General features: G+C 36.5%; 1 protein-coding gene across 1 annotated transcript in view; it reads left to right on the top strand.

Annotated features, from left to right (window-relative positions):
• Positions 1-12,462, top strand: part of LOC134665902 (calcium uniporter protein, mitochondrial) — a 174,426-nt gene that overhangs the window by 145,732 nt on the left and 16,232 nt on the right. Inside the window, exon 4 of the mRNA XM_063522952.1 lies at positions 6,960-7,115. Coding sequence (XP_063379022.1) covers positions 6,960-7,115 — 156 coding nt within the window. The remainder of the gene's footprint in view (positions 1-6,959; positions 7,116-12,462) is intronic.

The raw sequence follows: 12,462 nt of genomic DNA, 5'->3' as shown, positions 1-12,462 counted from the left end.
ACTGTCTACAATCTTGATAATTAAAACACAAAGAACACAAGTGAAAACAAAACAAAGTAAGTTACGGTAATAAAAGACATACTTACATCCATTGTTGGGTCTTTCTATAAACACTTAAACACTTCACTGTTGAATTAACACTATATTTCTATATACTGCAATAGATACAAGGAGCTCTGATACAGTGGACTGCCACGACGGTAATACTTACTCAAACTCATTTCTCTTCGGCTTTTATACTGTGTCACTATGACCAGGGTACAGTACCGTTAAAATCATGTCTCAACAAGTTCATCTAATACATACGCTCTCTTTACTAAAACCCAAATTCAAAAGCATAATAGGAAACAATAAATCCATTGTCGGTATAAAATATAATAGATGTCTACCAATAAAGCAATTATGCTGTTATAACAATGAATAGCAACGCACAAGAAATGTTGACGTATTAGACTAAATCATGTTGAAACCAGTTGACATGTCTCGTTCTTTTTTTTAAATCACACAAAGTAACATGTATCAACAAGTTCATCTAAACAGACGTTCTCTTTACTCAAACCCAAATTATAAAAGAATAGGTATAGGAAACAATAAATCCATTGTCAGCATAAAATATAATAGACGTCTATTAATAAAGCAATTATGCTGTTATAACAATGAATAGCAACGCACAAGAAATGTTGATGTATTAGACTAAATCATGTTGAAACCAGTTGACATGTCTCGTTCTTTTTTTTAAATCACACAAAGTAACATGTATCAACAAGTTCATCTAAACAGACGTTCTCTTTACTCAAACCCAAATTATAAAAGAATAGGTATAGGAAACAATAAATCCATTGTCAGTATAAAATATAATAGACGTCTATCAATAAAACAATTAAGCTATTATAACAATGAACACAAGTGCACAAGAAATGCCTCACACGCCTCGTTATTTTTTTAAATAATGGAAAGAAACAAGTAACTACGAGTTTACTTTATATCGGAAGACTAGGTGAAAGCAGGTTAGTTTGAAATGAGTTAGGTTGATTTTAGTTAGGTTTGGTCAAGTTAGGTTTAGGTTAGGTTTTCGAAGAATAAGTTAGGTTTGGTAAAAGGTTAAGGTTAGTTTAGGCTGCCAAAGGATTACTAGTGTAAATTCTACGTCAGAAGAAGGTTAGAACTGTATTCCTTATAAATCGAAATAGCTCCAAGAGGTAATAAGATAATGCGGGTTATTAGAGTTGATAGTTAGAGTACCTATGCATCACAAATAAGTACCTATCGCTAATACCTATTGCAAATAGCTGTCGCTAATACCTATTGCAAAATACCTATCACAAACACCTACAGTATACACACATAAAGAAGGCATGAATGGAGACGTCGGTGGGTTAAGGAAAGGGTCCAGGCAGGTAGTATGCTCGGTAACACAATAGCGCGCCCGAGTCGAGATCGAACAATAGAAAAGGGTCGATAAGCCTATTGTTACCGTGGTGAACAAGGTGTATTGTTTAATTAGCGTATTTCGTAAGTCCCTGAAGGAGGCGCCGGGCACTGCTGAGACCTAGCGCAATCAATTCAAATGGGGGGCTATTTTTTTTTTTTTTTTTAGGTTCAGCAGGGGCGGTGGCTCGGCCTTGGGGTCAGGATCGGGGACCACTGAGAGGCGGGGCCAGAATCGGGGAATACTTTCTACTAGAAATTAATTTTAAGACTTATTATAGTTCGTGATTTTAAAATCTTTGACATCATTTAGATCAGTCGCAGACTTTAAGTGAGATTCTAAAATATCCTCAAGTGGTATATTTAATTTAACAGTCTGGCTCTGAAGATCTTGTACTAAGCCAACTGAACCACCCCTTAGAATAACCTCGTATTCTAATTCGGCTTTTTGCAGAGATAGAAACTTAATAGGATACGCCATGATCAATTCAGACGAATTAGGTGAGTGTTGTGATTATATACACAGGTTTACACAGGTAGAAAAAACAGTTTTAGTTTCGTAGTACGTGGCTTACAAATTTGGTAGGATATTAGAAGCTACTTTATAGTAAGAAAAAAACAAAAATGAATAGATAAAGATAACCACGTACCAAGGAACTACTCAAAACAAACTTAAACTAGGTAGATATGAATGTACAGAAACTAGAATGACTAATGACAGTAATGAACCTACATGAACATCAGTGAAAACTAAAAATAAAATGCTAAGGACCTGTTTCAGTAGTGCTCAGCTCAGTTAAACCTAGTATGGGCGCCAATGTGACGTTTATAGACCCGGTTTATCATTGAAAGCTTTAGACTATTGCACGTTGGGCGCTAATGTGACGTTTAACGTCACATGTAGATAGAGATAGATAGGTTAGAAATGAAAGTTTAATTTAGAAAATGTATTTAATATTATTTATAATTACAGGAAGTTAGCTAGGGTCGTGAGTCGTTATAACTGAGCTGACACAGATAGAAATATAGAAACAAATCCTTAAAAGGAGGCACTTTCCTGAGGCTGTACAGCGCAGGAGTCCCAGTTGGTCCGGAGTAGACTAGGATGGCTTCCCGCTGTGGTTCCGGATCCTCAGCTCGGAACGGAAACCTTCTACATTATAGAGCTTGCGCATAGCGCAACCCGGGGTAGTGCAGGATAGAGGGTTTTCAGGCAGGGTGTAGGCAATTTCCAACCCCAGACTTGATCCCTAGTATTATTGGGCATATTAGAAAATGCACTCAATAGTGACTGCTACATCCGGCCCACAAGGAAAGAAATATCAGGAAAATTAACCTTTCAGCATTATTTTAGTGTTCACGGATGAAGCAGTCAGAAAACAACAAATTAGTTAACAGCATGTTAACAGTATAAAAGAATACAACGTAAAATTATTCCTAGTAGTAACTTAAATGAAATATTCACAACACTTACCCGATCCGGGGAAATGTACACAGCATAATACCAATGGGTTAGTATCGTTTCGTCTAAAAAGCAGCTGGTCTATGTAGCATCTGGTCTAAAAAGCAGCTCGTCTATATTGCATCTGGTCTAAAAAGCAGGTGGTCTAAAAATCAAATCGTCTAAATAACAGCTCGTCTATGTAGCATCTGGTCTAAAAAGCAGCTCGTCTACGTAGCATGTTGTCTAAAAAACAGCTCGTCTATGTAGCATCTGGTCTAAAAAGCAGCTCGTCTATGTAGCAACTGGTCTAAATAGCCACTGGTCTAAAAGTACCTCCTCCTGCTCAGCCTATATACCTACGTCCCACTGCTGGGCAAGTGGGCACAGGCCTCCTCTCATGCATGAGAGGGTTTGGGCAATAGTCCCCACGCTTGCCCAGAGCGGATTGGGGACTTCACATACACCTTTGAATTTCTTCGCAGAAGTATGCAGGTTTCCTCACGATGTTTTCCTTCACCGAAAAGCAACTGGTAAGTATCAATGATATTTCGTACATAAGCTCCGAAAAGTTAGAAACTAGGTTTGAACCCGAGGCCTCCGGATTGAAAGTCTAGCGTACTACTGCCACGCCACTAGTGCTCGACAAAAAGTACATTTTATAATTACTAAGTGTTTTAAAACGCTGATGATGTAATTAGCAAGCAGTCTTAAAGTAACCAAGTCCACTCTGTATCCAATAAATCAATCTGTTTGCAATTCATATTGAAACTCCTTTACATCGGAAACATACTGGCCACTTTAGACTACATACTGATTCCGTATTTGATTAGATTAATGACAACTACATTCTATTATGTGCTGTTTTCCTGCGATAATGCAATATTATTTTATGGTTATGTGAAATAGTTAACATAAATTATGAATCCCGGACCGAGTAGTGGAGAGCATACACAGCAGGAACTGGTATTTATAGAGAGCCAGAGAGGAGGTAAATCGCTATTACATGACGGCTATAGATACAATTTGAATAAAACTAATAAAGACAGCACTACACTATGGCGTTGCGTAAACCGTGCCGACTGTAGTGCATCTATAAAATTAGGTCCGCAGCGAAACAATGTGAGGACACCCCCAACTCCACATTCCTGCCGAAGAAACAAATTTAGAAATGAAGTAGATTTGATAATTGATTCCTGTAAAAAAGAAGTATGTAAGAATTATGCCCCCGTTAAACAGATTTTTGAAGAACAAATAACTAAATTGAATTTACATGAAAAGTCAAAAAGAAAAATAATAGAAATGGATATGTATGTGTCGAAAAAAGATACACTAAATAGAAAACGAAGAAAATTTCTAAATTTACAAAAAACCAACCCCCTAAATTTAAATGACGTCGAAGTACCTGAAATTTTGGCCACAGACTTTTTGGTATGGTGTGATGGAGACAATAATGACAAAATATTAGTATTTTGTACCAAAAAAAGTCAAAATACAATAAAAAACATTAAGGGCAAACAGTTTTTCGGAGACTCCACCTTCAAAAGAGTTCCCAAACCCTTCAAACAACTTTTCACGTTACAATTGGATATTGGAAGTAACGAAAACCATACGAATATTGTTCCAGTTGTCTATGCCCTCCTCCCTGACAAAACAAAAAGAACATATATCAGATTGTTTGAGGCACTTAAAAGAGAATTATCGCTTGACATAGACTTTTTCAAATGTGACTACGAAGTAGGCCAATACAAAGCGTTCAGAATGGTATTCCCTCAAGCTAAGTTGACTGGATGCTACTTCCATTTTAACAAAAATGTATGGGATAAGGGTGAAGAAATGAATCTCACATCAACAAAGGAAGGACGCCACGCTGTCAGATTGACCGCGAATTTACCATTGATTCCCACCGCTTGTATAGCCGACGCTTGGATTAATATTATACAAATAACACCTGATACGGACGAAATGCGGGATTTCCATCGGTATGTAAACAAGCAATGGCTTTCATTACCCATGATAAGCTGTGCCAAGGAAAGACATCGCACGACGAACAGTGTCGAAGCTTGGCATAGAAGATTGAATAGTCGAGTGGCCCGAAAGCCCACATTTGTTTATTTCTTGCAAAAAATACGCGAAGAATCCAAAATCCAAGACATTAAACTGTGTAAAAACATTTTCAACGTCAACAACAGAAAAAAGGTTGATATAAAATTCGACACTGAATATACTAAGCTGTTGACTGCGTTGGAGGAGGGTTTGATTACGCCATTTGACTTTCTGGAGAAGGTTACAGAAGTGAAAAAGTATTTAAAAATATACAAACGATAGGAACGGGATAGGTGATGCAAGAATATGAGAAATGCCACATTAGGAGCAAGAAAGTTTTTAGTTTAATAAGAAGCATTCTTTAGTTTAAAAAACGCATTTTCTCTTTGATAACAAGCATTTTAGTCCAATAGTTTAATTAAGAATAAAATGTTATTTTCACCTACAGCCTGGCGTATTATTCTTATTTACCTTACTACAGTCGCCATCAGTCGCAAATACTTCTGAGCAGCGTTAACCCATTCATTGCCGACGCTTCATATTTTTAATCATCACAGTGCCGCCTCCTTCCACGCGACGACGCGAATTCGCGTCCTCGGTATCACGTTTAGGCATAGACAGGACGCGAATTCGCGTCTTCGGCACTGAATGGGTTAACGCTGCAACCGGGCGACGATGTATATAATATATATTGACGAACACAAACACAGAAAACATCCATGACTCAGGTACAAATATCTGTGATACTTACACAAATATATACCCTCACCGGGATTCGAACCCGGGATCTCCGCTTAGCAGGCAGAGTCACTACCAACTAAGCTACGCAGGCCGTCAAAGTTATTTCTAAGTTTCAACTTACGCACTAAAAAAACACTTTTCATATTAAAATCAGTAGGTATTATTTATTATACACCGAGGCCCTGAGGAACCCAAAAGATTTTAACAGCGTACTTCAGATGATATTGATATTACTATTAATTAATGCCTTTATTGATAATAAATATGTACACTGTACAGCAAACTAACTACTTAAATCTAGAAATATTAACTAGCTTAAATCTAGAAAATTAAATAAAAACTTTAATTAATGTTATATCCAATTAAGTATTTTAACAAAATATTGTTTAGAACCAAACTAATTAATAAAGCTAAGCATGTCCATGTGAACAAATCATTAGATGAATGAAAGAAAGACAATACTATCCCTAGGCGAGAAACACGTCCCAATAAGCGGTTTCTGTAGCCTGTGGACGCCTGTGACGTCAGAAACACAATTTAGACAAAATGCATTGTAGACTACTTGCATTAAAGACGAATAGCGTTTTAGACAAGTTGCGTCTTAGACGAGAGGTATTTTTAGACCAGTTGCTTCTTAGGCGAAAAGCATTTTAGACCAGTTGCCATGGGCGTTTTAGACAAATTGGTTTTTAGACCACCTGTTTTTTAGACCAGATGCAATATAGACGAGCTGCTTTTTAGACCAGATGCTACATAGACCAGCTGCTTTTTAGACGAAACGATACTAACCCATACCAATAATTCCTTGCCGGCGTCTATATTTCCGTGCTCTTATAACCCGGCAACCTTCAAATCAAGAGTGAACAGGTATCTTCTGGGCGAGCTCGCTCCATCGTAGGCCACGTCTACGCCTCGGCTAGTCTGTGGCCATGAGTAAACCCATGCATAATTAAAAAAAAAAAAAAGGCACGATCTAGATAGATTAAGTTAGGTAAATTATATTATTTTAGAGATATTTAGTATCTTATTTGCAAGAAATTGTCGTAGATGTGCAGCAATTTTCTTCACGTGACAGATTCCAGAAAACTATTTAAAAATGTTTTTAATTTTTTTTACAACCGGCCAGTAGGTACAAAACGCTTAGCGCTAACGAGGTTTTAAGGAAACCGTTACACTACGTCAGTCTGTTTATTTCGTGTTGTTTGTGACAGGCCGTCGATTAGAAATAAATTTGTAGCTTTAGTGGGAAAAAGAATAATCGAATGCACGCAAAATAATTGTAGCATGGTTTTTATTATCCCAGGTTAAAGCAGAAGACCGCGGTGTGGAGCGGGCCACGGCGCTGGCGGCGGACGAGCGCGTGCGCATCGCGTCCAGCGACACCGTCGAGTCGCTGCTCGAGAACGACTTCCGGCTCATCATCAACGACACCGAGTACTACGTCAAGAGCCCCTCGCAGGTCAGACATATTTAATATACCAGGTCAAAGAGTACACCGGTGTGACGTGTGGATCCGCAGTCTCTGCACCTAATGGTAAAATTGCTTTAAATGCCAGCCGCACAGCAATTACATTATACTTAATTACTAAATAGGCAGACCTTACCTAACACTTACATATCTCAATCTAACAGACACATCTCTACATGCTGGATACTTACGTAAACAAAACCAAGTTCGCGTAAACTTAGATGTCAGACTAAGTTCCGCTCTGTTCCGCTTTAGTAAGATGCCACGAGCACTATTTATATATATCTAGGTAAACTGTTGTTATATTTACCTCTCAATCTAAACATAACTTCCAACTCTTTTTACAAGGGCAGGTACTCTGTAGGTTTAGTCAAATCCATTCAAGTCCAATTACATCAAAATGCATTCACGAATTGGCGTTCAATACTCGATTCGACATCCAAATTACCGACCAGTGTCAACCACAATGCATGGCCAAAATATGTGCAACTTCGATTTGCATGCATCATAGTACGTTTCGGAGGCATCAGTTAATTGGTTGGTTAATACGTTCCGATAGTTTGGGCTCCACTTAAGCATGTCTGTTAGCTCGTTCACGTTGAGGATTATTGAACATGGGTGATGGTTTCCTTTCAGCAGTTCCGTTCTAATGGTCATAGTATGCTCTCGGCACCGTTGCGCGTTTAATCGATTTGTATTATTTTTCATGTCAATCGTATAGCACAGGTAACACAGGTAAGAATCGCCCGTATTCTAAAGGTTATTTAACAACTTTGCCCCCAAAAAAACACAATAATTCGTAACCTTTGTTTTCGTCTAGTAAAAGTACAGCGAAGACTATGAACCAAGGGGTTTTTGTTTTTGCCCGGTCGGGCTAAGCACTGGTAATCCCATTAATCTAAGTGTTCTCGTTAGCATTCCACTTCGGAATCGCAACGAAAGAGCTGTCTAAGCAGTTTCTAACTTGTGCAACTAGTGGTGTCAGTATTAGAAGTAGAAAATTGAAAAATAATATTTTTATCACTTATCACTCTCGGGAAGTTCATCTTTTTGCTAGCAATTTTGAGTTAGACGGCACGAAATTGCGTTTTTTGATTTAATGCAGACGAATTAGTTAAAAACTACTCGTAAATCTTTATTGTGTGGTGTTTTTACCAGTACCTAGAGATGGGTAGGGGTGAGTAAATGCTGAGTATTTACTCGGTATTTACTCAAAGCACCCGATAAATACCCGTATTTACTCATTTAGGTGGGTAAAAACGATTGCTTATAAAATATTCAAAAAGTGAGATTTAAGAACAAAATTGTCTTTTATTGAAGAGTGCTAACGTGTATTAACAATATCTATAAAATAAAAAGCCTACAGGGCGCTTAATTTAGGAAAAAAAGGTAATTATTAGTGAGAGGCAAATTGTGATAACAATTTTGTTTTAAATAAGAAGGTATTTACTTAAAAAATATGAGTACTTAAATTCTATCGATGTTCTAGATAAGTGCATGTCGCGCAAAAGTGCGTGTTTACGCGGCACTTACGACCTTTTATTAAGGGGTTTTTAAAGAAAACTCAAAAATGGCTCCACCGATGATGTTCAAAATATTGTTTTTTGTACTCTATTAAACGGCTAATCTCCCGATATGTTTTCATATTTTTTCTGAACTTTGGTTCGAAAGTTATAGAGAGATAAACATTATTTTGGCCTTTCGAAACGGTTTTTTTTCCAAAAATATTCAATTTATCCAAAAATGTTCTTAGAAACATTCCAGTTATTTTTGAAGACCCATTTAATGACGTGCAACACGTTGGTGGTTTCTGAGATATTCTTTTGTGACAATTAGTTACATGTATGGAGTGTCCCTCTTAAAAATACATTTCTTACAATTTTGAGTACTTAATCCAGTAGCGGCTTACAAAATACACCTATATTTCAAATTTATATGCCCCTTTCAGCACTCTAAATAGTTTATACCCACCAATTTGGGTATAAACGAGTAAATACGGGTATATTGAGTAAATACTGAGTATTTACTCGGTATTTACCTGTGAGTATTTACTCACTACCCATCTCTACCAGTACCATACCCATTCTGAAATTGACAGATGAACAATCAACTAATTTCAGCGATTATCTTATCTAAATATAAAACAAATACATGGACACATAAATAGATAACTCCTTGTGTGCATTCCTAAAAGTTATTATTTTATTACAAATATTTATAGGAAAGGAGTAGCCGTATAATATGCGGAATTGCGGATGAGTTTTCAACCAGAAAATCACCCTCAGCCCGTAACATTGGGTAGGTACTTATATTCAGAGGAGAGATATGAACCTAATTGCTGTACATGACCCTTATATCATTAATCATCATAAAAATGTAGCGTGTCGCAATGTAAAAACTTTTTTTATTGATAGCTTTAGGTACTTTGTGTGCCGCTGCTTGACAAAGCGTCCCCTATTTTTCATCAGCATCACTCGTCATCGTCACACTTTTTGTTGGAGGTTTCATTCATTTGTAAAATAGTATGTACTCCTTGCTGTAATCCTGGCCGACATGACATGCATTCTTAATATGTGATTGACGTGGTTATTGATTTCTGATTCTTGTTTTTTACCCTTGTGCTGAATAAACTCTGCTTATATATATTTGATAAAAATATGTGTTTGAATTAATATTTACATTACTTTTATACATGACAAATTAAATAGTAGGTAGCTCGAGCACATAAGAATATAAGAAGCGAAGAAAATGTGAACTTAAAGATAATCCAATTTAAAAGTTAGGTATGACCAAACTTTGAACAAACTCTACGAGAGTCCTGTGACATTAGATATAAAGTGTTCAGCAGTGTAGAAAATTTATACTACGGTAATTTTAGATAACTTTCAGACTATTTACAGCCGTTTTGGCGTATATTTACTAAATTTAAGTTTCTAATAATAACATGTTGAAACTAAATTCTTCTTGAGTACCTACTTACTCAAATTATGTTACCATTTGTGTGCGATAGGATGGCGGGGGACCCCCAAGAATTTCAACAAAATATTTATAAACATATTATACCTGCAGTGTTATTTTCATGGAAATCAGTGCATCTCTTCCTAAAATAAGCTATTTTACATTTTAAAGAAGATCCACCCGCCAACCTGAGGTCAGAGTTCGAATCTGATGTCATTTTAGGCTTAGATACACTGATTTCTCTGACTAAATGTAGACAGTAAACGTCGTTTAAATTCCTGGAGGTCTACCCTCATCCTGACGCTCACTGCCATTCTACATGCAACTGACATGCAAAAATATTTTTGTCTAATTTCTTGCTACGAGCCTACCGAGTATACCTAACAATTCCTCGATCTAACTAATAAATAAAACTTAAAGCTATTGTTGGATATTTCCTGTTAATATTTAAGTCTAAATATCCAATCTGGAGCTGAAATTTTATTAAATCTTCCTTGCCGGCGGTAATGAGTTTGGTCCAATGAGTTTGCCGGTATTAATAGTACATTATTGCAGAGGCCGGGAAAGGGCAATTCGTGGATGAGTTTCGATTTTGTCGGACGACGCGAAGCGGAGTCCGACAAAGAAGACGAATCCACGAATTGCTATTCCCGCCGAGGCATATATAGTGCTTTTCTCCAAACATGCGAGGAAATAAGCTAAAATAATTATTATTTAACCATCAAGCATCACTCAAATCAAACCTTCACATCCAAAATGTCAAAAACAATTTCCCTCTTTAATTAATTTTTAAAAGTTAAAGTTACAAACTTATTCTGCCATTCAGTATTCGTTCATTCAATATAATTGTGCAATATAGTTGGTCAAACCAACTTTTCAGTCAGTAAGAACCAGGAAAACTATATCCATCCTTTTCTTTTGGGTGCTAGTACTAGTGTAAGACAAAGATAATATGATTCTCTTTGTCTATGTTTGAAATGAGAAAGTCCTTTGACAAACTATATAAGCTTTATGAACACGGATGAGATTAAAAAAATATATAAAAATAATCTTTGATTTTATTAAGCAGTATTCGCACGATCATACACGTGAAATGATAGCTCGGGTCGTGTAGAAGCGGCTCGCGGCAATAATAATTGGCCGTTTGCGTTTTTTATTATTAAAAAGTAAAAAACACTACAGTAATAAGTTATTACTGTCGTGTTTTTTTACTTCCCGTCCGCTAGAACAGGACAGCGATAGTTTGATGTTTTTTAATTAGAGTTTGACATTAACGAAGAACTTCCCGTAGTATTTTTGCTACAGTAAGGTGAACATTTCCGAGCATATTGGAGAAAAAAGGTTTTAATAAATCTCCACAAACATTAATTGCAATTTCTTTCGCGTTATCTTGTTTTTATTTATCTCTTACCGATTTAAGAGTCAAGATTAATCCGATAAACACATAATTGCGTAGGCTGTGTTATGCTGAAAACATTTTCTTTATTTTGCATATCATATAATAACACATTGCCTGCAGACGAGCGCAGCATTGTAGACTAGGTATTCTATTTTCCTTATATTCCTTTGTCGGTGTCATTTCATATAGCTAGAACGAGGATAATTAGTCCTATTAAGTTTCCAAAGGGACATAGTACCGTAACTGGCATGTAATATACTGCGCACGTGAACATGGGTTAACCGCGAGCTTCAAATCGCAGTTCATTAGTGATATTCATAGTTAGTTGCAGAATGTTCAGGTCAACGTGTGAATGATAAATTAGGTACTTCACTTGTTGATATCAGGTACGATAATATATTATTGATTTAATTACTACCTACATTTTAGTCTCATCATCATCATTATTTAAGAGCTATGCTCTTGTCGGTGGATAATCGCCACTCTTCTCTTTGCTGGGTCATCCTTTTAGCTCCCTCGTACGACAAGACAGAAACTCTGTCTTTTATATGGCTGAGATATGTGAGCCTGGGTCTTCCTGTTAGTCTAAAGAATCTATTTCTAAACGGTGATGATGCTCTAATACTTATGTGACGTACAAATACTCGTACATGCCATGGCCTCTTTTTCTAACCTAGGATATATTTCTAAGTTTCTAAGTTAAGGGTATTAACGTATAAGAATTTCTAAAGAAATTAAACATCAAATTACACAAAAAAAAAAAACAAACATATCCATCAAAATATAACAAATAATTTTAAAATTCCTAAACAATTATAAATGTGGCGAATTTCAAACATAAGCAACCTAAACAAAAGTGTGTGGTGTTAGTGTTTACCCAACCTTTTACATGGACACGAATTCAATTTTATTTTCCTGTGTCCCATTAAATATTCAATCGTTTTGTGTTGTTTTATAACACTCATGGGCCTCATGGCTGTA

The sequence above is a fragment of the Cydia fagiglandana genome, chromosome 7 (genome assembly GCF_963556715.1).
Source record: "Cydia fagiglandana chromosome 7, ilCydFagi1.1, whole genome shotgun sequence".
Taxonomy (NCBI): domain Eukaryota; kingdom Metazoa; phylum Arthropoda; class Insecta; order Lepidoptera; family Tortricidae; genus Cydia; species Cydia fagiglandana.
The sequence above is the reverse complement of the archived record's forward strand: the minus strand, read 5'-3'. Positions and strand labels throughout refer to the sequence as shown.